The 24,321-nt window shown below is 42.0% G+C and overlaps 1 protein-coding gene across 1 annotated transcript; it reads left to right on the top strand.

Moving 5' to 3' along the window:
• The first annotated feature begins 62 nt into the window (after nucleotides 1–62).
• mmp15a (matrix metallopeptidase 15a) lies at nucleotides 63–23,281 on the top strand. The gene is made up of 10 exons (XM_066713642.1): nucleotides 63–1,359; nucleotides 7,851–7,999; nucleotides 8,439–8,561; nucleotides 9,009–9,316; nucleotides 12,918–13,079; nucleotides 13,542–13,768; nucleotides 15,923–16,061; nucleotides 17,360–17,510; nucleotides 17,972–18,087; nucleotides 18,822–23,281. Exons 1-10 carry the CDS (start codon nucleotides 1,237–1,239, stop codon nucleotides 19,238–19,240), a joined length of 1,917 nt encoding a protein of 638 aa, XP_066569739.1. The 5' UTR covers nucleotides 63–1,236; the 3' UTR covers nucleotides 19,241–23,281.
• Nucleotides 23,282–24,321: the final 1,040 nt, after the last annotated feature.

The following is a 24,321-nucleotide window of genomic DNA, read 5'->3' as shown; positions in this document are numbered from 1 at the left end:
ACTGCCCCCACCCCTTCCTCCTCCTCACATATATCTGGATAGGGGGCGGTGGAAAGCATGCATTTACTAGCACAACCCAAGAGCTCACTTGGAGTCGGCAAGCCAACAGCGCGTCTGTCTGCCTGAAAGAGTATTAACATCAGCCCGGGGGAGCTCCAAAAAGCAGCGCACACAAGTGAATACAGTCCTGGAAAATTGAAAGAAAACCTGGATTTTAACGGGCAAGAAAAAAAAAACACACACCATCACATTAAATCTTTATAAGCGAGGCTGCAATACAAAGGCAGGCGTCATTATTCTGGCAACCGGGGACGTTGTGAGAGCTTTCTGTTAATGTTGTGGACTCTTCTTTGAATGGACACACGACCGTATCTGCTCAACGCTTCCACCAGTTCTCTAGTTACTGTCATTTCAGCCGTCGTGTTGTGTTGTTTCCCGTTGGCCACCTTTATTATACCGTAGGTACAGTAATTGCTAGGCTAATTTCTTTATTTGCGGCGTGACATTTCTGCAAATGAGTATAATAAAACGAAGCAACTCATTTGTCTCGGGGCAAGAGTGTTGATTGCCTAAAACAGTTGCTAAATTAGATTATTATATATTTCTTTTGTTTGTTGGGGGCTTCTATAATTGTAACGTGGGTCATTGGGAAGGGTGCAATCAACCTGGTGCTTCATTGGTTTTCAGATCAGCACTGGCAGGGAAATTGCCAATAAAGATCTGGCACAACGCGCTGGCTTTTCAGCCCTTCTCCTAGAAAAGCTGGGCTAGGGTACAGCGGCTCACTGGGCTATTTTGGAGCTCTCTCCTGGGACTCATGTAGGACTGGACCTGAATACAGAAACAAGAGGGAGGTCAGGAACAAAAAAGCAAGGGAACAAAAACAGAGATGCCTATACCAGGAGCTCCCAAAAAGGAAAAGTGCATGTTTACAATTTGACAAAGCAAAACAAACAAACAAACAAACAAACAAGAAATCCCAGTCTCTGCGCTCGCCAGAAATACTATGAAGACTGATTAGGGGAATGACCTGCAGTTGTAGGCGCTTTTGATTCAGCCCCAGTACAGCGCGCTTTCCTCCAGTGTGTATTTCGGGAAAGGGAACTTAAACCGTGATTTCGTGAATGCAAAAACAAGTCCATCCTTAGCGACACGCACGGAGCACGCACGCACGCAGGCACGCACGCAGCCGGACCCGCACAGCGCCGCAGACCCGCACAGCCAGCGCGCGACGGGATGGGACCCTCGAGGACGTGCGGGACCGCGTCGCCCTGGAAACTGAATCTCGTGCCGTTGCTGGTGGTCCTGGTCTGCAGCGGCGGGGCGTGCGGGGCTGGGGACCACGCGTTCAACTCTGAGGTGATTATGATTATGTTCACATTCGCGCAGATGTGTGATTGAAGACGCAAGTCGGTGTGCATGCTGCTGGACCGCTGCAGGCAGTGGGTTTCTTGTAGATTGTGGGGGAACTGTTTCATGACTTGGACCGCACTGGGAGCGGCGCGACTTCACTTCATGCAAATGCATGGGCTGCAACAGGAAAGTTGCAGTAAGTTTTTTCTTTCTAATATACGGCCATACTGGACTGCAGGGGGCAACTGAAGGGCTTTTAAATCTATTTCATATGATGATGATGATGATGATGACTATTATTATCATCATTATTATTATACCATTTTGATTGTTCCCTCTTCCCTTGTTGTACAACTTCAATCGGGAGCTGCTGGTGCTATTTGATTTAGTTGACCTGAATGCCGTGCAGCTCTCTGGTCGCGGTCTAGTAGCGCAGTTGTCCGCAGTTCTGCACAGATTTGCACGATCCCACCGAGCCCATTGGTGGAGCAACGCAGATCCGCGCAGAACCGAGCAAATCCCCGCTACTCGACCGCGATCTCGTCCCGCTGCTGCAGTTCTTCAGGGCAGCTGTGGCGCTGGATTGCAACAATAGGCTGCCGCGCTGCCAGCGGCCTCCCGGGCTGACCTGCCCTCCCCAGTGAGACGGCGCAGCCAAGATACACAGACCCCGCTCATTCACTGACACACTGACACACTCGCACAGCACCATATGTGGATATGCTGTGTGTAGCCGTCTGCTTGTGCATGTTTTGCAAGGAGCTCCTTGCTACTGCTCTAGGCACACGACTCTGCGGGCTCTTTCTTTTGCTGTGTAAGACAGAGATGGACGAAATCTGTATACTTTGTATAACCTCGTTGTTTAAACTAATTCCAGGAAGAAAATGCCTGCATTCTGTCTGCATTTGCAAGACAACGTTTTCGGTTGTTTGTATGTTTCTTTATTGAATTAATCCTACAGTAGGCTCCACACGTTTAATAAAGAGCTGCTTTGTAGCCCACCGCTTAGTCATTGAGCATCACGTACTGTAGTTTGTAGGTGATCTTGCAGGGACCCCTGGGGGTATTCAGGGGTTATCCAAGGGGACCCAAGAAAGAAAAAGCAACATCCCTTAACCAAATCCCCTGTGCCTCTTGGTTTGCATCATCATAATTACAAATTACTTATTTTGATGTGATAGTGTAAAGGAGGTGGTGGGTTGCCTATTGCAACCTTGAAGTGGGAATTAATGGCCTGGCCAAAAAGATTTCGTAAACTTAGGGTAAGAATTCAAGCCAAGTCTACCCTCCACAACTTGTTTTTAATCAGATATTATTGGGCTGGACTCAGACCTCCCAGAGATGAAGCGTATGCAGAGCACAGGGGGGATTTTGGGAGGAGAAACCTGACCCTAGCTGCTGGGTGCTGGCTGCATGTCATCAAATCAGGTGGTCATGCATTGGCTGAAAATAGATGATCCAGCTGGGGGAGCTGGGGCAGGGGGCTAGAACTGTCTATCTCTCCCCACCTCTGTTGCAGCAAGACTGAGATTTTTATGCCAGCTACTCCTAGCTGTAGAAGTGTTATGGTTTGTAATGCTTAAGTTACCAGGGCCACTTTAAGGTTATAGATAGACCAGAATGTATTTCCTTCACTGCTTGTTTGTTTAGTGTAGTTTTTGGTTGAATATTTTTTCAGTATAAATGATAGTGATAAATCCCTGCTCTGGTGTAATTTTAGTAAAACAGACTAATAGTTTTAAGTTTTATCATTCAAAATTCCTAATGGAAAATTTGAGATTGTGGCCAGGCAAGAAGTGTCCTTGTTTCATTGTCACTTAAGTGAATGCTGTGTAATGGACAAAAACAGAATAAATGCAAACTTTTAAATCTCCTGACAACATGTTTTTGGAGAGATTAATTCTGCCCTTCTTCAGATTTCTAAAAACAGTGGATTAGCAAGGTTAGACACAGGAAACAATCCCTCCATGTGGGTATTTTTATTTTCCGTCCCTGTGATATTTCAGAAGACTGAAGAGGCTGGCCTGCGGTCTGGTGTGGTAGGGGGAAGAACAAAAACCATTGTGGTCTGCTCACCTGTGCCGAGGACAATATGCCAGCCCACATGCAGCACAAAGCACTCAACAAGAGTATAATGCAAATGTAATCCTGAAGTGCAAACTAATTTCATAATAGGTATCAGACATGTTCTTTTCATGTGTATTCCTCTTTTCGGCTTTTTTTTTCTCTTTAAGACTATCCTCATTTGACTTGTTGTGAGTCCTACTTATGCTAGCAGAATATAAAACAGAAATTACAGGTCTGTGGCTGTGCCTTGGGTGTAATGAGAAATAGCAAAATTGTCAGTCTGAAGGAGGCGGAGGGAATAAATAGAGTGTGTCACCGGAGCTACACAGTCCCACTGAGGAGTACATTGGCCCAGACTGCAGTGAAATGCTCTTTCCTGTCAGGGTAGCACAGCCCACAGAGTGTCTGTAGTTGTGAACACCAGCTCTTAAACAGGGCTGCTCAAACATAACTGTCTTTGAAAGAGCCGCTGGGGCCTTCAGAGACTTAAATCCCCGTTGGAAACAGGAGCCCTTTGAAATGTAATTCTCAGCAGAAAGCAGCTTGTGTCTCTCCACCTTTGCCTTTCTTCCATCCCAGTTTCAGACACAGCTGGATCTGCACTTACTCTTTATGAGGGCCAAGCAAACGGATACAGATATTTTCTAAAATATTTATTTCTCAACAGCAGTTGGAGCAATACTTTTCCTGTGACACACTCTGCTCTTAATTCCAGGACTGAGTTGCCTGGTCCATTTGGTCAGTACATAAGTATATATATAAAATCAGAGTACCTTCTGTTTTTGTGTGGGCAGGCACCAAAACCCCGAATGACCATTTTATTTAGATCTTAATATATGATGGAAGATTGTCCTATTATGGACACATTTCCTTCTTGATAGGACAATATAAAATCCCCCACATACACCTTCCTTGCTGCTACAACCTACATGTTTTGAGGTTAGACTAAATGGATTCACTCTGGCTTCCTGCTGACATGATGTGAGAGATGGTGTCAGAGGATGTCAGTTCACTGACTGGGACAGAGAAACTAAAATAATGGATATTTGGTCATATGCGGATTTCCTCTTCAAGTAGGTCCACGCATTACAAACCCCTTGGCACTTCATTAGTCAGTAGCACAGTTTCTTCATATCCGACCAAACCGCCAATTACTATAAATTGACAATGAACACTAGTTTACATCCTGTTCAACTGTACCACAAATGCACTGGCACTGTACTGATGTAATTTTCAGGAAGTCCCATCACCCCTCTACAGGGTCATGGTTTCTGATTCCATGAATTAAATATGTGTATAAATGCATGGTGAGTGGGCCAAAGCACAGACAAGTGTGGTGATGCCTGCAGTACTTTACATGGTAGTGGGCAACGAAAAGGAAGTTAAATGTAGGCAAGACAACAGCGCAAATCTATGTGAGAGAGGGGTTGTACATTTCAAAATCACAGGACAGCTTTGCAATGGCAATGCAAAAGGTTGGCAGGGTTGTGGGTGTCACACCAGATTCAGATATTGAGAGCAGCACATCCAACTCATCTTCCCTGATATTTTTGGATTTACACATAACATGTTCCCATAGTTCCATCACTGCACCTCTACTGCGCCCTGCTCATTCCCCTGAGCCACAAAGGCCACAGGAGCTAGCTGTCTCTTCACTGTGGTGGCACAGCAACAAAGGCATACAGAGCTGGAGAAAAGCTGGCTCAGCTGTGTGCATGTGATTGGTGAATGTGACAGCTGTTTTGTATCCTGTTTTTTTTCTTTTTTTGAATAAGAGATAAACAAGAGAGAAGACATTGAGGGCTACAGGGCTCCCAGGCAGGGGAGGAGCAACAGTGAACACTCTTGTTTTGAATTTACTGCATCACTGAGAAAGAGAGGGAAAGAGGGGGTGGTGTAGGGCAGGGTGAGAGGGTGTCGAATAGTCTGAAAAACACATTATATACTAAAACATTTCCTGAAGCATTATCTATGCAAGTTGTTACCCCTTCTGTTCCAAAGTCTAATTGTTCATCCTCAGAATTCCAGTCTGAGAGAACACTGCAAGCATTCCATTCCACACCTCTCTACTGTGATTATGCAGTGCCATGTGATCCTTAAGGGAAATGTCAAGAGTATCTTTCTCACTCTGTATCTCTTCATAAGTTTACATGTCTTGTGTGCATAATTGCTTTGTTTGCAGCTATACATGAATCTGCCAAAACTCAGACCGAAAAAGATAGTATAGACGTGATGCCCTGAGATATTTTTTCTGTAATCATTCTTTCTGCTGTTGCCACATTCCCACTGGAAAAAGTTTCACTACTTTTGCCACATTTCTTAAATTCAGAAAAGGGCCTGTCAAATATTGAAAGTACAGTACTTATTTTCCACTCTCAATATGACACAATGGTGAATGTGAAGCACTTTGTGGATCTTGAGATGATATTTGGCAGAGAGCAGCCTTGGTTGAAGTACAGTAACAGGACTAATCTTGTCCCAAACCAAAGCAACAGAGGCCTGTAACTGATACAAGTGCCTGCAGCCCCAGGGTTGCTGATTGGAATGTCAAAATTAAAGTTTATTTCTTCTAGTTTCCCCCCTGAGGGTTTAGTAAACCCTCTTGTTCATAAATAGCAGATTCTCAAACTCAGGCAATACAATCATTGCCCAGCTATTACCGTCTTGGCTGACACAGTGCTGGACTCAGACAGGAGCTGGAGACTCATTTTACAGTTGCTTCAGTTGTTCAGCCTTACTGTTGGCACTGAGGTATAAGACCTTTTGCAGAATCTCCTGGCATTCCCAGTTGAGTAAAACAAAAAAATACAATGACAGGCCATTCTCCCTCATCTACATTTGTACTTGAAAACACAACTTGCTGTGTTCCCATGAGAAATAGTTTTTTACACTGAGAGCTTGCAAGCTAAGGACTGTAGCCCCATTCTCTTTTTTCAAATAATGCCTTTTAATGACTGACCTGAACGGCATTTTAATCCTGTTGAATTTCAGTTGTCTGGCTTGATTAAAAGCCAGTACCAATTGCAGTTGCCAATTACATTTTAAGGGGTATGATCTTAAACAAGATTTCCATCTTGAAGTGAGCACACCTAGGGCCATTTACTGAAAGAAATGGCGTCTTATCTTCAGGAGAGGTGTGTCTCTTATGTACCCCCCCCTCCCCCCATTACAACACACACTTTCACTCCTTACACGGTGACTGAAACAGTGGAGAGAAACTACAGATTGCCTTAAGTGTTTCACTGTTTTCAGTGTTTTTAGAAAAAATAAGTTACAGGAGGCTTCTGAATTTTCCGAATAAACTGACCTCCATTCGAATGCCCAGAAATACAAACTATATTAAGTCTCTTGAGCAGCTGGATTATAAAGGGCTTCTACTGTGTGTATGAAAAGCATGCAGGACATTGGAAGAAATCCCTGTTTGATGAATAGGCTGCCCCGGCAGCACAGCAGTTGGAGCAAGATTGTGTGTGTGTGTGTGTGTGTGTGTGTGTGTGTGTGTAAGAGAGGGAGATCTCTGTTATTTTCATACAGCCTCCTGAATTGCACTGTTGCTAATGGAATTGAACTTTCCTTAAGGGAGCATGGCCAAGGGGCTAATTGAAGGTCAGGGTTCAGGGGTCACAAGGGCAGTTTCCTTTTTACTCTGTCATCCACACCCATTTTTACATTCATCTCATAATGGAGCTCTGCTAAATATCTACTGCAGGCTACTTTAGAAAACCAGATTGAAATGACACAGAAGGATTTGTTACAGCATGAGCTATTAAAAACCAAGAAGGCGTATTAAATATTAGAATGGCTACAGATCTATCTTGGAACAAAATTGATAAATAGGTTGTTTTTCTCAATGCTTTAGATTCTTAGTGCTTTATTAAAGTTTTTTTTTTTTTTTTTTTACAGCCTTTTAATTTGTAAGGGGGGGGGTCTTTAAAACCACATGTGCTAAAACTGTAAAAGAAAAACACAACTTTAAAAAACACTTATGTATTCCCTAAGGTATACTGTAAGGCATTGTTGAATATATATTTTTTAATTCAACAGATCTAACCGATGGGTGGTCCAATGTATTTCTTCCAATCTATGCCACCACTGGACTCATTTATTAGTGTGGGCTTAATAATTTAATTGGGGAGCTGATAAAAACAATTAAGCCATTAATGACTGTGGGAATGATCTACTTCTAAGTGGTGGGGCGGAAGAACCGTAATTTCCCTTCCCCAAGCCTAATACCCAATCTTGTTCCGCTGTCTCACGCTCTTTAATTCATACTAAACGCTCAGTCTCTCCCAGTCTGTTATTTGTATTAATTTCCTGGTTGCTCTCAGCCTCAGTCTCGCCTTTGGGTTTGACCTAATAGCTGTGTGACTCTCATTCCCAGTCCTGCATTACTACTTAATCTCTCAATCACTTTCCCTCTGGCTTTGCAGTCATGGCTACGGATGTATGGCTACCTCCCTCCAGCCAGCAAATTGATGTCCACGATGAGGTCAGCGCAGATCCTGTCCGGTGCAATTGCAGACATGCAGCGATTCTACGGCCTGACTGTCACTGGAGTGCTGGACCATAATACACAAATGTACGTTCAGCTTTGACAGTTGTTTCCTCGTTTTTTTGGTGTTGGTTATGTATACCTATTGTTTTTGTTAATACAGTCAATGCAGTGTGTGTCTGTGTGAGTACATATGTGTGTGTATATGTGTGTGTGTGTTTATATGCTTTTCAATTTAAATTCAAAAGGGGCAAAAAATAACTGACTCTTGGATTGCTCTGTGTGAGTCAAAGAGATGCTTTGAAACAAGGACTGAAACAAGCTCGATCAACTGAGAAATTTGTTTAGGGGATGTGGGAGGACTACATATTGCATGTATTTACACAGCAGAGCCAAGCAGTACAGTTGTGGCTGTCTTGGGTATGTGATCATTGTCTGTAGGCATTGTCTCCAGGTCTAGTAAAGTCTGAATTCTGCATCATGAAATCCCTAGCCCTAACACCAGATCTCTTCTCTTCCCCTCCAGTGCGATGAAAAAGCCCCGGTGTGGTGTCCCTGACAAATTCGGAGGCCAAATCAAAACGAATGTCCGTAGAAAGCGCTTTGCCCTGACAGGACACAGATGGAATAAAAGTCAACTGACCTTCAGGTAACAACAAGAACCTTGAGAAACCAATAACACAGCCCATCTTTCTGTACCCTTAGGTGAACACACGACATGCTCTGAAGTCTGTCATGTGTACATAGATGTAGTCTTTTGGGTTTTTCTCTTACTGGTTTTACTGGTTTTGTTTAGTAATTTGCATACATGTTATTTCTTTCCTAATCTTTATAGAAATGATTAAAGTCAGATTAAAAATAAGCATCCTTGATGCAGAAATAACACAACTGGGATAGAACCCCAAGCAAAAATCTGACCAGACACAAACGTTCCCTTTTCTGGGAGCTTGTGCATCATGAGGTCCTGGAGTAGACAGGTCATACAGAAGGCTGACATTAACACCACAAAAAAGGGCCAGGACAAGGAGGAGGTGTTCCACAAGACGGACCATTCCACCATATTTAATTTAATTTAACTTGCCCCTTTGCCCCTCAGCATCCAGAACTACACCCCGAAGATTGGCGAATACGATTCATACAAGGCAATCCGGAAAGCCTTCCAGGTGTGGCAGAGCGTGACACCGCTGCAATTCGAGGAGATCCCGTACCACGAGGTCAAGTACGGCCGTCGCAAGGAGCCCGACATCATGATCTTTTTTGCCTCCGGTTTCCATGGCGACAGCTCCCCTTTTGATGGCGAGGGGGGATTCCTGGCCCACGCCTACTTCCCAGGACCTGGCATGGGGGGGGACACGCACTTCGACTCAGACGAGCCCTGGACCATCGGCAATGGTGACCTTAGCGGTGAGATGACGAGTAGAAAATGTTATGTGCATGGGTCTTAATTTTCATTTGCCATGGGTACCGCAGGGCATCCAGTATACAACAGAATGGCCAGCAGAAAGACTATTCACCATCATCTATTACACGGGAGTAAAATATACTTGCATTTACCATTGCATGATAGTTTAAAGCATTCAGCTCTTTACAGATCTCAGGCTCTTGTACGAGTTGTACTGAGGAATCGGTAATGGATTGTGATAATCCTGCAACACAACGGCAGTCAGTTTTTGTGAGATAATCACTAGTTTACATGGGGTTTCTGAAGATTGTACTTACCTGTGTTTGAAGTTGTAGTTTACCTTGTACAGTAGAAACCTATTCTGCTGTTACATTGCTGGGCGTGCATCTTTTTCAAGGCCAGTTGAGTGCTGGAACATTTGCAGACAGACTTACCTTCAACCTGAATAGAATGATGTTGGTATAGCCAAGAAATAACACACTAGATTCTGCAATTGCTAAGCTCCTGTCCTCGCTAGTTCTCCAGGAGCAAGTTATGTTTTTGCGTATTTTAAAATGTTATTCTGTCCCACTTACATCAATTGTTTGGGTGTTTACTGAGCATTTACCTTCAAAGTTTCAAGGGATAGGTGACAAAATAGGAAGGTTTTCATCGCGGTGAGGACTCTGGTTGTGAAAACAAGTTGTTCTTAAATACCTGGCTGGGAGACTAAATTATTTTATTCGATTTTTTTTTTTTTTTTTTTATGCACTCATTAACAGTCTCTTGTGCAGCTCCAAGGAAATAAATGACTGAACCTTTTCCTGGAATTGGGAACCAGTCCTGTCATTTCCTGAGTTAAAGCAGACACAGATGGTTAGCCAGTTTTGCACATTGTTGAATATGGAACGGTTTGGTGCTGTGTGTGTGTGTGTGGTGGGGGGGTAGGGGGCGTGCAGAGAGTGGGGGTGATATCCTGGACTTCTTGGTACAGTTTTATGGCATAAAGAAGGTGTTGAGGTAATGACACAGAGTTGAATTTTATTGACCTGGATGTGTTATTTGGGGGTGGGGTTGGGGTTATTTATTTATTTTCATTCCCTTCTTATTTTTTACTGATTCGTTGGTTTGTATAAAGAGTCATGTTGCTGCAGAGCTACTGGACTGCAGAACGAGTTTAAATGCAGGCCTAGACTTTGGAAAAGTCGAAGGATATCTCAGCATGGGGGTAGGCTTGTTAAGCAAGGCTCCAAGTGAAACAGTCAATCCCTCTTGGATTGGAGGGAGACAGTTTCAGAATTATTGTCAGTTGGACATTTGGAAGCCATAGATTCCCATTCACAAGGAAACACACATGAAAGGCTTGTACACCAGGAAATTACAAACATAACCAGTTCTCTTGGCTCATTAAGCTCACCCAGTTGTTGGTTGTGTATTCATGCAAGCTGTGACCTAAATGAACCAACCAAGCAAATCAGAAGCCACAGTAAATGCTTCCCTTCTGCAGTAATAAATCTCCCTCCAGTTAACTGACAACATAAAATGACTTGGAAATAGAAACAAAACGTAGTAAACTGACTTTGAATTCTGATATGTCCTGGACAATACCATTTAACCCAGAGAGCAACCAACAAGTACTGCCCAAATGCCTGAACATAAGCAAATCACGCCCCGCTTTCTTGTGTATGAAAACTCTGATTTGAAACTGAACATTTTCCTGCGACCGAAGATGTTTGAAGTCTGCGAGCCATATGTTTATCAGATTACGTCACAATGCTTTCTTTCTTCTTCCTGAGGCTTATTTTTAGAGACAGAACTCTAAGCATATACAGTGAAAACAAAGAGCTCAGATCTTCTGCATCTACATTTCCTTCGTTCGCCCCAAGGACATTAGTGACTTCATATTATTTCCCTTTTTTAAAGCTGTTTTTCAAGCTAAATAAATAAATACAGCAAAAACAAAAAAAGTATGATAATTCATTTTTTTACAAAACAGTTTTTTAACAAAACTGATAAAATAACTAAGTCTTAAGAGACAATTTTGAAGCAAGTATTCAAAACTCCAGTGCAACAGACTGGACTCAGACTTACTAAACTAAACTGTGCAGTTGTTCCTGTTGGATAATCTGTGTGTTAATTGTTTATTCAGAAAAGCAGTAACTGCCCCTGAAGTTTAAATGTATTTCTGCAGTCTGCACAGAGCATGTGTTAGAGTCGCTGAAAATGCAAGTGCCTGACACATATTAATATTCAGTATGTTCTGCTGTACACAACAAAGAGAGCACAGAGGACTATTGCAAAGGTTTGGGAGCAGCTGCCCAAACAAGTTGCTTTGAAGGATTTCTTGCCTTTTGCAGAATATGGAAAAATCATTACTGAATTTTTTGTTAGAATTAAACAGGTTTTTTCCCCTTTAATGCCTTTTAACAAATAGGCACTACAAATGATGCTGTTTCATCTTAAAAGCTACTGACTGTGCTTTTTGATTTGTGAGAAAAAGACAAGTTAGCTAAAGACTGATTAGATTTTTTTTATCACAATTTCATGTCCTGAGTGGACAAAAAGAACAGGAAGGAATAAGCAGTTTCTGCTGTACAGTCATAAAATCTTTGAGTTTTAGAATGAAATATGAGATGGGTAAAGAGCATTTAGGAATGTGCATAGCTTTAGAATTTGCAAAGTACAGGTATACATTTCTGAAACAGATGAATTGAACTAGCAACATTTGAGCTTCTCATTTCAGGGCCCCATTAGACAATTCTTGAAACAAATGCTCTAAAAGACAGTCAGCATATCTTCCGCTGTCTGTCTCAATCTGTAATGTAGATAGATTGATAGCTCGTTTCCTCTTGCTGTGTCTGTGAGCAGTGCTGAACCATTTTACTGTACCGCGTTCCAGTTTGGAAAATGAATGGCTTTCTTCCTTTTCTGTAATCCTGGTTCATTCATGTCTCTGTAGTGCAGGCAAAAACACAGGCCTCAGAGGAGGAAAAGGCATCACAGGGGACCAGTGCACTTACACAAAACCTACTGTACTGTTTCTTCCTGTGTACCGGCCTGCCTGTCTACCTCAGAGGAGGAAATGACCTAGGGCTGTTCATTTAAGAGAGAGCCAAACAAAGAGGAGCTTTCATTGTGTACCTACCTGTATGGCAACAGGACTTAGGAGAAAAGTTATGTATTGTATTGCATTATTTTTAAAAAGGGGGTTGGGGGTGGATAATCTATGATTTTCTTCTACACTAAATCAAGACAGAAGAATAGTAAGTGGCAATGAATAGGTTCCCCACCTCAAGTCCCAATAGGAGGAGTTTATGATCATGGAGCATGGTACTGCAGCCAAGCCAAGCCCCCTCTGGCTTGAGCTTCCTGTGGGTGTCCTGCCATGATAACATAGCACAGAAGGGCCTGTCAAAATTATATGACTGTGCTTAGGATCATGGAATGATTTTGCCCTTTTTGAGTATCCTAAGGTTGAGATACTGAAACCGTGTGTGTGGGCTCCCTGAGATGTTGTACCTACATTGTGTTGTGGAAAGTGTTACTTGCTCTGTCTGTGATTTATACTAATGTATTTCTCTCTCTATTTCTCTCTCTCTTGTTCTCTTTGCTGGTTTGTTCCAGGAAATGACCTGTTTCTGGTGGCTGTTCATGAGCTGGGCCACGCACTGGGGCTGGAGCACTCCAACAACCCCATGGCTATCATGGCCCCATTCTACCAGTGGATGGACACAGAGAACTTCCAGCTGCCAGAGGATGACCTCAGAGGGGTCCAGCAGATCTATGGTATGCTCATGTTCCAACAGAGTGCCAGAGTGCATATTGGGTGGTTTAGAACAAGCACTGCCTATGTTCATTTCTTTCATGTCACCTCATGAAGCATTTAGTGAGTGGGTCCATACTTGAAACCTCATTTTCTTTTTAAGCTCTCCAAGTTAGAAAGATCTGATGAATGTGTTAATTAACACTCTGAACTGCAGATTCTGCATAGTGGATTAATAAACGGACTGTCTGAGAACTTGGACACTGATATCCACTCACTGCAAATGACAATTGTGGTCACAGAGGAAATGGTGGTAAAAATAATAGCCCTGTGGTTAATTGCCCTCATTATTGCAGACAAATCTGCAAAAAAGTGCTTCAACAGCTGTCTTCTCAGCTACACATAGGGTATAATGTCTTTTTACGGTGTGAGCATTTCCCAGGCACTGTGTGTAGAAATAATTATGATGTAATTGGTTTTCACAGGTCCCCCAGACACCAGTCCACGTCCCACCAAATCTCTGCCGACCGTCACGCCTCGCCGTCCTGCGCAGCCCAACCCCAAACCGCCAAACCCACCCAAAACTCCTCCACGTAACCCAGATCCAGGCAAACCCCGCACCACTGATCGCCCCGACCACTATGGCCCCAACATCTGCGATGGCAATTTCGACACTGTCACCGTTCTGAGAGGAGAGATGTTTGTCTTTAAGGTAAAAGGATTTTTAAAACAGTCTCTTTGATTGTTTTTTTTTTTATCTTAATTTCCATGGAAAATGGTAAGAAAGGTAGGGAGGTGCAATCAATCCCTCCACATCCTGTAGATGTGTTCTGCTTCATTCTGCAAGGGAGTAATGGAAGAGCAGCTGCTTTGAGCTTTCAGGCAGATGTCATAGGAAATTGTCTGCTTTTTTTCAGCTACATTGCAAGCGGACATTTTTATATTTTTTGCCTCTTAAAATCTCACCTCGTTGGCCCCTTCTGAGATGAGCCAAGGATGGTTTCTGATCACTTCAAAAGTCTTCTTCTTTTTAATGCAATAATACAATCATCAGCATCTGGTCTTAATTTCCAGCAGGCTTGCTAGCACATGTCATAAGTCGTTGCACAAACATATCCTGCATATTATGTTTAGCAAGTGTTTTCCGTTTATCTAAATATAATGACCTGCCGAACGGTTTTCATTAATTCAAGCTTCTAATCCTCTAAGTTAGATGTTTTAGAAACAGCTGTTAAGATTATTTTGCTAAGTATGGATGTGGACAGTTCTCCTCTCAGGGTCACAGGAATGGACGTGTTACAAATGTAATTGTGTTTATGCTGGAGCACTGTATGCTTCCACTTCTCCTGTTGCTGCAAGCCCAATGAAGAAAATACACATCAAATGTCCCTTAGATTATTTAAAGCTCATGGAATCTCAGTATTTATGGTGTTTAGTCTTATCCATTACAGTCTGCATTTCTGATTTAATCTTTTTACCTCAGTTAATAGGCAGTTCTGTAAATGCGAATGAGTATTTTGATTTGTCTGTTTCATTTGAGTCTCTCAGGTGAGTATCTAGGCAAAGAGAGGACAATACAAGCAAGGCAGTAAAAGGAATAGATATGTGTTCAAAATGACACCCTAACAGTCATTTTATAGCTTTCCAATGTGTTTAAGTAATTTGTGGTTTGCATTCCAGTCTTGTGCACTGTACGTGCTGCCACTCAGATCCATGTCAGCTAAATAGCTTCCCAGTGCCAAATGTATTTACAGTGTGTTGCAAACTGTTTAGCTCCCAAGCCTGTGGTAATGTCATAAACTGTACATTTTAGTTTCGGCCCAGTTCAAAAATTACCACTACAAATGAGTCGGTAGCCATCAGAGCACCAAGATGTTCTGCGTCTTTGTCCTCTCTTTGTTTTCCTCAATCCTAAGAAAAAGCAGTGTGTTTCAGTGCTATGCAATCCCGGGGACGTCTCTCTGAAAGTCATTTTTGAAGTGTGCCACGTTGATAAATAAAGGGGTAGGGTGTGGGGGGGCTACAAGTGGACCATTTAAATTTAGAGGTATTGGCTGAGTTCCTGGTTCTGGTTTCAATATTGGATGGGGCTTAAGTAATATCACAGTGTGGATGGAGGCCAGGCCGTCTGTGTGTGGTGGGAAGCTGAGCGGTACTGCTGCCTAGCGGACTGTGTCAGCACTTCTACAGACCGGAGGGTCGTTCCGACTCCGGCTTTCGAGGAATATATACTTCTGTATCATGATTCATGATGGTTTTCAGTATTCAGCTGCAAAAGAAAGACACCTGACACAGATACGGACTCTTTGTTAAACAGAAAATAAATGCGTGATTTAATTAGTGAAATCGATCAATAAAAATAAAATTAAGCCATTTGATATTTGAAAGCTTAAACTGGCCCTTGTAAATGTTCAGCCTCACACATCATCTATTAAAAGAATATAATGCACAGTAAAGGGTAATGAAAGTGTACATGCGGAGCACTGACAGTTAGGGCCCTGCACAAGGGGAACTGTTTAACAGTGAGGAAGATTGAGCACAATCATGAAAACACTAAATGTGTTGAGCTGAACATTTGATTGATTTTGTTTTCCCTCTCATGTATAACTATTGAGAATAAAACTAAAACAGTTGTAATTCAGTGCTTGGGAGTGGGGATGAGGGGTGGGAGGTTGTGGTTTGTAAAACACTGTGGTACATGTGCTGTGTAAGAGTAATCTTTCATGGGGTGTAGATGTAGATGCACTTATTTTGAATTGTTCATTTCCTATGTTGTCCTGAATAGAAATCGGTAGTGCTAAAGCTGGGAGGAAGAGGAAGGAGAGGTCAGCTATAGGATAATGTGTGTCTGCTGTGTCCTGTTTAGGGGCGCTGGTTTTGGAGGGTCCGTCGTAACCGAGTTCTGGACAACTACCCCATGCCTATTGGACACTTCTGGAGAGGGCTTCCTGGAGACATTGATGCTGCCTATGAAAGGCATGATGGGAAATTTGTCTTTTTCAAAGGTAATTCAATAATGGGCCTTTTGGGGTAGCATTTGTTTATGTTTTTGTTTTGTTTTGGGGGGGGTTGTCTTGGGTGTTTCTTCTTTGTCTGGGTAAATTAAATAAATCTGTGTTTGCTTTTCTTCCGTTACTTCAATGCAGTGCTGCACAACTCCAGGCCTGAAGGGGCCATACCCAGCAGCTTTCTAGGTCTCATCAACAAGCTTAAGACTTGATAAAAGGTTTCAATTAGTCCAACTGAGGAAATAATTGAATATGATCTGATAAATAAAGAGCTCAAGTTGAAACACCAGGGGACCCGAGACCCTCCAGCATTGAGGCTGGGCAGCTTTGCTTTAATATAAAGTCAAACAAACAGTAGCGTCAGATGGATATATTTTTGTCACATAGCAGTGATGTTAAATGCAGTGTAAGAGTAATCTTTCATGGGGTGTAGATGCACTTGGATCTGGATTTGTTGTTCTTTTCCTTTGTAGTCCTGAAAAGAACTGATACCTAAAGTAGTGCTTAGCTTACATTATCTGTGTATTTTAATCAAATGAGTGAATGAAAAAAGCCCTATCTACTGGTTCATTTTTGTATCCACTCAGTTGTGTTAGATTTACATTCTCCCTGAGCATCCCCAGTCCTTAATTAGAAATACAGTTTTTGAGGTGAACCAGCGTGATCGTACTTCATTGTTGAGTTTGTCTGGCATCGCAGTCTTCTGTGAAGTTGACTTGGGTTAAGAAGATCTGAACAGCATTTGTGAAAGGGTCATATCTCTTTAAGACAGCTGGCTCCCCTGGCAGAAAACTTCTTTAGGACAAATTATGTCACTTGCAAAACATTCTGAAATTTGGATATCGGCCATGGAAAAAAAAAAGGGGGGGAGACAAAAAGGAAAAAAAAGAAAAATCCTGGAAAGAAACATCTGGCATATGTAAAATTATGGATTGCATCAGCCAGTGGTTTGCAGATGCTGACTGCAAAGGTTTCAGTTCTTAACAAGAATCTGGGTCAGAGGAATTATAGGGGATAATGTGGGTCTCTTAGCGGTGCCATTCTGTCTCAGTGCAGCAAGCTGGAGCGAACCATCAGCTGGGAGACTTTTACATATGTAGGTTGGAGACACCTTGCTTTGAAGCTGCACTCTTCACACGCCTCTTGCATCTTGCTCCAATCTCTGCAACTTCCAAAATGCACAAGATTGATATCTGAAAAGATCAAAGTGGTGTGGTGTGCACCAGGAAGCAGTTGAATCATGCATTGGATGATGGATGGCTGTTTAATTGAATTTGATTTTGCTTTGTTCTTAGGAAGCAAGTTCTGGCTGTATCGGGAGGCTAATCTGGAACCAGGCTACCCACAGGAGCTGACAGAGTATGGTCAGGGCATCCCATATGACAAGATAGAGACAGCTATTTGGTGGGAACCTACAGGATACACGTATTTCTTTAATGGAGACAGGTAAAAATGTGTATATTGTTATTTTTGGAGCCAGTAATAAAATATTCACCAGATGGAGACTATTTGCATTTGTGTTTACAGTGAAGCCACTTTAGAGTTTCTTTGCAGTTTTTTATTTTTTCTTATTTTATCTTATTGGATGCCCTGCTGTATTTCTGCTTTGTCATCAGTGTTATTTTCAGCAAGACTTCCCTGCAAGGTCAAATTCAGCAGAATAAATTAGATTCCATCAGCTCTTCAAAGGCTATCAGACATAGGTTGTTTACCAAAGTGCTTGCTTTTAAAAAAAAAAAAAGATTTGCATGTCCCAGAGTATTTAAGAATTAAAAAAATATATCACATCATTTATTTCCATTTGAGATGTTAAGAATAACAAGCACAGTCAAACACAGGGCAATTAGGGAGCATGCATCATCAGTACCTCAGCTGCATCAACCTTCTCCTTTCCCTGCTTTACACAGGTACTGGCGTTTTAATGAGCAATCTCGTGCTGTGGACAAGGACTATCCCAAGCCAAACAGCGTGTGGGGCGGGATCCCTCCCTCTCCCAAGGGGGCTTTCCTGAGTGATGATGGAGGTGAGATGAGGGGAGCAGGGCCAGGAAAATGCCCGTAACGTAACAAAGGGGGGGAAAAGAGAATGTGAGAGGGCAGGGAATTTGAGCCGAAAGGAAAAAATGACTTCATCTTTGACAGTATGGAGAAACAGCTTTTGATTTGGATAGGAGTTTCGTCTCTATTTTTCCAAGCTGGTCTCTCAAACATTACAATTGTTATATTTTGCGTAACGTGCAGGGACTAATTTGGCTTCCACTGGTGTGCATGATCAAGTCGTACCTTTTTGGCAGGAAATCATATAGCTTCTTCCATTTGCCAAATTTGATTATATACATTTTCCCTGAGGCAGGTGTGTATGGCTTGACAGTGGACTCCCATGCCTCATGTTCAGCCCACTTGGCTGAAACTACCCAGGCTCCCTTTTAATTTATTTTCCCTCACTTTCCTTTTTGTATCCTGAATATTCAAAAGATTTATCTGAGTGTATTACTGGATATTGTATAGTCCTTCTCCATCTGCTGTTGGTTTGGTACTTGTGTTAATGTAGAGCAGTAAACTCTCTCACAGTGTCAGCAATATCAAATAACATGTAAAACGACCATGCTGCTTAGATGTTTACTTTACCTTATTTTCTGTTCTCCGGGTGCAAGACATGTGAGTGATTAATGACCAACACTCATGCTTAAACTGAAATTTAAATGTGAAATTTGAATAATATTGTTAAAAATGCTTTTGTTTTTTTCCTCATTCGCAGCTTATACCTATTTCTACAAAGGAACCAAGTACTGGAAATTTGACAATCAGAGGATGAAGATTGAGCCTGGATATCCCAAATCTATCTTGCGGGACTTCATGGGCTGCCAAGTCAACCTTGACCCAGACCAAGACACCGACAAGGACGTGGGCCGCAAGTGGCCAGAGGTGGACCGTCCACCGTTCGACCCTGATGCAGGGCGAGACGGCACCAACGACGTGGATTACAAGGATGAGGACGTGGACGTTGTGCTTAAAATTGACGAATACACTCGTACCATGAACATCATCATGGTAACCGTGCCTCTGATCCTGGTGCTGTGCATTCTGGGACTGATTTACGCCATCATCAAGATGCAGAGGAAAGGGGCGCCTAAGGTGCTGGTCCACTGCAAACGTTCCCTGCAGGACTGGGTTTGACTTTTCACCTTTGACCCCTTCCCCCTCTCACCTCACAAACACACACATTACCCGACATGTCCCTTCCCATGGTGCTACCAATTAGTTGACTGTAGTCTATTTATATCAGAAAGTTTGCACATTTTTTTTTTTTTTTGTGATTGTTTTTTTTTTTTTTTTTTTAAGGAGGTTTTTTGGACTTCTCCTATCATTCAGTGTCTTCAGTTTCTCTTTCTGCTTCATACAAGGTGTTCTCTTAGATTCAGGGGGTGCCATCAGGGTCTGCCAATCACGGGTTATAAACAAAACAGGAAAGAAAGAAAAGACTGGAGCAGAGAATGAAGCGATAGAGCCCTTCCCCTGAATTGTGAAAACTGAAGAACTGTTTTGTGTTCAAGTGCTAAGCATCATAGGTTGAGCACTTGGATCATCATAATATCTTTGTATGGGACAGTTCGTGTTTGTAAGATTCACCCAATGCCTTTTAAGAGACCTATAAAAGATGGTAGGAGGTCTGGAGTGTTTTGAGAGGGACACTTCTGCCAGCTGACGAGGTGTTAAGCTTCCTCTATAGATGACTGTTTTGGCTTGAGGACAAAGACATTTCACTGTGGAGAGGGTGCTGATTGGGAAAGGTGACTACATGAGGTACCTTGTAAGGCTGGTTCTGTATTTTGCAGTGTTGGGGAAAAGCCCTAATCTAAACAAAATACTTATCCAAGCCAGTTTTGCTCTTTAAGCCTTGGTCCTACATATTGCCTCAGATGCCTCCAAAGTAGAACTAATTCTTAGTCCAGAACTATTTTATGGAACCTCAGTCCCCTGCCTTTTAAGAAATGGGAGTTAATCTCCATTTAAAAACAGCAGGTGTGTAAAAACATCATTCAGCCCATGGATCATCTCCCTGCTGCCTGCTTCTTGTGAAAGCTCAGTTTTAATTTGATTTGGAAGGGGGGCACACACAAAAAAGCCATCTGTATGAGTTCAAAAGGAAGAAAAGAAACCTTATCTGATAAGTATTTGGGAAGGCTTACTGTCTGTTATTATAGACCATGCCTGGGTTGCATTACACAGATGTGGATGATTTGTCTGCAGTCAAGGCTGCTTCAGACCGCCAGCAATTCCTTAGGCTGAATTAAAGTGTATTTGCTGAGGAGAGCATAACTTAGTGGGGGTTGGGGATTGAGATGCCTTTATTCAATGGGGTCCTGGTTTTGAGCCATGTGAACTAACTTTGCTAAACTCTGGATTTGTTTTTGAATTCAGAGCCTGCAGGATCTCAGTTTCTGTGAGACTGGGATTAGAAAGGTTGCCTGTGAGATGCATACTGCTTACAAGCATGTTATTCCACTGCAATGTCTCTGTTTGTGTCATGTACTTTTGGGCTGAGGTCTCTGTCTGAAGGGTATTTAATCACATATTGTCATCTGAAATCAGCTGTGTACTCTTAATTCATGTCAGCTCTCAACGATTGACCCAACCCAGGCCTCGCTCACTCAAAGGAACAGTGGCATGAGATTAACTTGCATGCAGCAGTTCTGAGTTGGCAGTGGTGATGTCTTGAATTGTCTGGACATTCATGTAGACGTAAGGGTAACGAAACTGAATGAATTATTCAAACAGTGTACCAGATAATGTTCAGAGATGAGAACAATCCCAATGAAACTGCCACTCTCCTAAAATATTTCTATGGAAAAAACACTTATGCACATTGGAGAATTAAATTGTATAGTGTTGTGCAGACATTTAAATCTGTGATGCATCAAAAGTCACTGAGTAACAAAAAGCCACTTTTAACTGTCTGAAAAGCAACAGTAGCCACAGCTGCACATGGGAGGAAAGACCAGAGGAATGCAATGGAAATGGTTTTAAAATGTGCTTTTTCATACATCCTTTTGATTTATACTCTGATCCACTTACTTTTAAGATAAAATGTAAAGGTTCCAGTATAAAGTAACAAAGGCTTTATAAATATTGACCCAGAAGAAGAATTAAAGGCCAGTACTTCACTTTGCCAATGATGGATTTTGTTCGATCCAGTTGCCAGGCAACGGCCTCCCCTATCCTCCCTCTCTCATTCCAAGAGAGGTTTGGAGCAGAGCTAATTAGAGATAAAAGCTCTTCCACGGTCTGCCTGGTGAGCTTAATGACTGGAGCACTTAAGGATGGGGCTGCAGAGTCTTTTGTTAGGTCTTCAGCTAGTATATTTATACTTTAAAAATATTAGGAACCCAGCGCTGTGTTGTTTGAGTGGCTGTAAAAATAGAATGTATCCTTTTATAAGTATGGTTGTGCTTGTCTGTGTGTTGAGGCAAATCCCCCAGCAACATCATCAATAACAACAACAACAACTACATAAAAGAAATGTCTGCTTTAAATAAAACATGGGCTTTCTTATTTTATTGCTCTGGGAATGATTCCAATACCTTTTTTTTTTTTAATACTGTCATGGAAAATTGCTAAAAGAAAAAGAGAAGAAAATCCTGCTTATGACTGACCCCAACTTAAGTGTGCTAGGAAATCTGTGTGCGTGCATGTGTGTGTTTGTATGTATGTGTGTGCGGGCGTGCGTGTGTTTGATGGATATGTTTAGGGATGAAGATGAGGTGTAGCCTCCTCTCAGCGAGTGGGTTTCATGGCATTCCTTCCTCAGTCCCTGCCCTGCTCCAATAGTCACAACACGGCCTCTGCCCCCATTCACAATGTCTATTGTTCCTTTCCCTGCTGCAGAGCCGGAAGGGAAGCATGGAGGTTGGCCAGCCTGTTACAGCAGAAACCTCTCAAAGAAAAGGCTCGTCACATTGGGGATTCCACCCACAGAATATCACACTTCCTCCACTCTGAGCTTTCCCATTTTCCTCTGAATCGGTGAAACAAATGAAAGTGGAAAATAGAGAAGAAGGAGAAAAAGTTAAAGAGGAATTGAGGCAAGTTAGGTAAATAACAGGTTTTTGAAATCAACCCACGTTGTGTTCTGCTCTGAAAAGATTTTGCTTGTTCTCTTCAGTCATTCACTGCCGGTTATTGTTTGTTTTGCAGTGGGAATTGAGGTTGATTGCTTTTGCTTGTAGGTTTTTTTTCTTTTTTTTTTTTTTAAAGGGAGTGTAACTGTGCCAAGTCACTCTGCCAAACCCCACAGTTTCCATGTGTCACATTGCACATTGGCCTTTGCTTTGCATGCCTGCTATCTGCAATGGAATCTAGTTTTATTTTGATAGTCAGCAGTGGCTTTCAAATTGTTTACATAAACACCAACTGTAGTCCAGTTTTGCCCTTTGAAGGGCCTGCTTCTAATCAGCCACTATTGAACTATTTTCTACCTGACCATTAGTTGACCTTGTGGGTAACATTTGAAAGGTGCTTTGAAACCCGCACAGCCATTGCAAGTCATATCCTTTTTATTTGCCTTTTGTCGACAGTTCTTGTCTAGAACAATGTAGTGTTGGGGTCAGGTTAGCCCTTGGGACAAGGAAGAGTTTAAATGCTCTTAAGACATAAACTCAAGCTCTTACTCCAGCCAGCAGATGACAATATTGTGTGATTTATTGAACTCATAGAAGACAAGCAATTAATTCTGACAATGTCTGTAGTGCATAAAAGGGTATCTTGTAGCAACTCTTGCTTTATCATTACCAAATGCTTTTAAATGCAAGTAACAGCAGATTTCATAGCACGTCTCTCAGTACCAGGACTGGATCAATTCCCGGGTTGGGAGATTTTCCTTGTCAGTATTATAACCACAATGTGATCGTTAACAATGAAGGTTTGTGGTTGATTTCCCCCCACCCCTTTTATTTTCCTTTTATTTTTTAATTGTATATGATTTACTTTATTGTTAATGTTTAAATGTAAATATGGACTTTGTTAAAGGAGGAAAAAAATGTTATTAGGTATGCCTTGTTAATTTGTATTTTTCTTTGTGAATAACATTCCGTTTCTGCCTTAGTTCCAGACACAGAAGATTTTATACATTGTTTTGTGTGTTCACTTCCTGTTGAGTTTTTAATGATCCATGCTGGACATGTGTAGCTCTTACACAATAAAAATGCTACAAAAATAAAACGGTCTTTCTGGTGGTCTTGGGTTTACAACATTTACAACATTTTTAATTACACAATAACTAATTAGATACCATTTTGATTTTGTGTTGGTATAGACCAGCACATTGTTTTTAAACCTGACACTAGTTAAGCTGATGCCCATTGACTGCTGAAACACTAGTTCTAACACAGGTCTCTTATATGTGGCCTAAATTAATCTTAGAAGTGTACAGTACCATACATTACTTCCTTCAGTAAACAAACAAGCCTCCAGTGGGCCCTCATCTCTCCCCGCCATGAGCCCTTGAGACCTTGACTGCACCTCCCCTTCCACAGGAAATGGGATATGTGTGTACATTGAGCCTGGAGTTTATTTATAGTCAGCCTCCATAAGAAAGAAAAAAAAAGAGAGGAGGAAACCACATTGTTAAACATTGCAGGTGTCTCGCACAGAACTGCTTAAAGGAACAAAGGAAACTTAAGTTCGGAAAGCTGGACTTGTTCATTCTAATATTCTATGATATCTGATTTTAAATTTCACCTACACTGCTGGGAGATATCAGCACTGCAAGTCTGCTGTAAGGTTACTACAAAATATTAACAAATAAGGTTCAGTGTGCCTAAAGGTGAAAGGGGAGCAGTAGACAACTGGACAGCTGGAGGTATCACCATCTTCTGTATGTATTACACATCAGCCCAGGAAAATCTGTTTGGCTGTAGAGTACCAGCTTTTTTAGGTTAGCAAATCAACATGCCCAGTTTGCGTCTCTTGCTTCCCTTGCATGGTCCTTTTGGGCCCTGCCACATGGAAAACCCTGTTTTATTTTAGATCTGTCACATTAACTGATCTCACTAGAAAACTAATTGCTTCCTGATTCTGACTGAAAGCTCAGCACCTGCACTTTGTTAAATAAACTGGGTTACTTCACTTACTTAACAGTTGTTTCTCCCCCCCTGAGGGCCATGAAATTGGTGTGTATTACAAATCTTCAATTAAAACCCACCTGTTTATTACCTGAGGTTCCAAATTAGGTTACTCGGTCTTGATGATGGATTTAGCAT

The sequence above is a fragment of the Amia ocellicauda genome, chromosome 9, assembly GCF_036373705.1.
Source record: "Amia ocellicauda isolate fAmiCal2 chromosome 9, fAmiCal2.hap1, whole genome shotgun sequence".
Classification (NCBI taxonomy): domain Eukaryota; kingdom Metazoa; phylum Chordata; class Actinopteri; order Amiiformes; family Amiidae; genus Amia; species Amia ocellicauda.
The sequence above is the reverse complement of the archived record's forward strand: the minus strand, read 5'-3'. Positions and strand labels throughout refer to the sequence as shown.

Excerpts from the sequence above, each read along its gene's own strand:
- mmp15a (XM_066713642.1), top strand. The coding sequence starts at position 1,237 with ATGGGACCCTCGAGGACGTGCGGGACCGCGTCGCCCTGGAAACTGAAT. Across the intron at positions 1,360-7,850 it reads ACCACGCGTTCAACTCTGAG|TCATGGCTACGGATGTATGG; the intron begins GTGATTATGATT and ends CTGGCTTTGCAG. Across the intron at positions 18,088-18,821 it reads TTTCCTGAGTGATGATGGAG|CTTATACCTATTTCTACAAA; the intron begins GTGAGATGAGGG and ends CCTCATTCGCAG.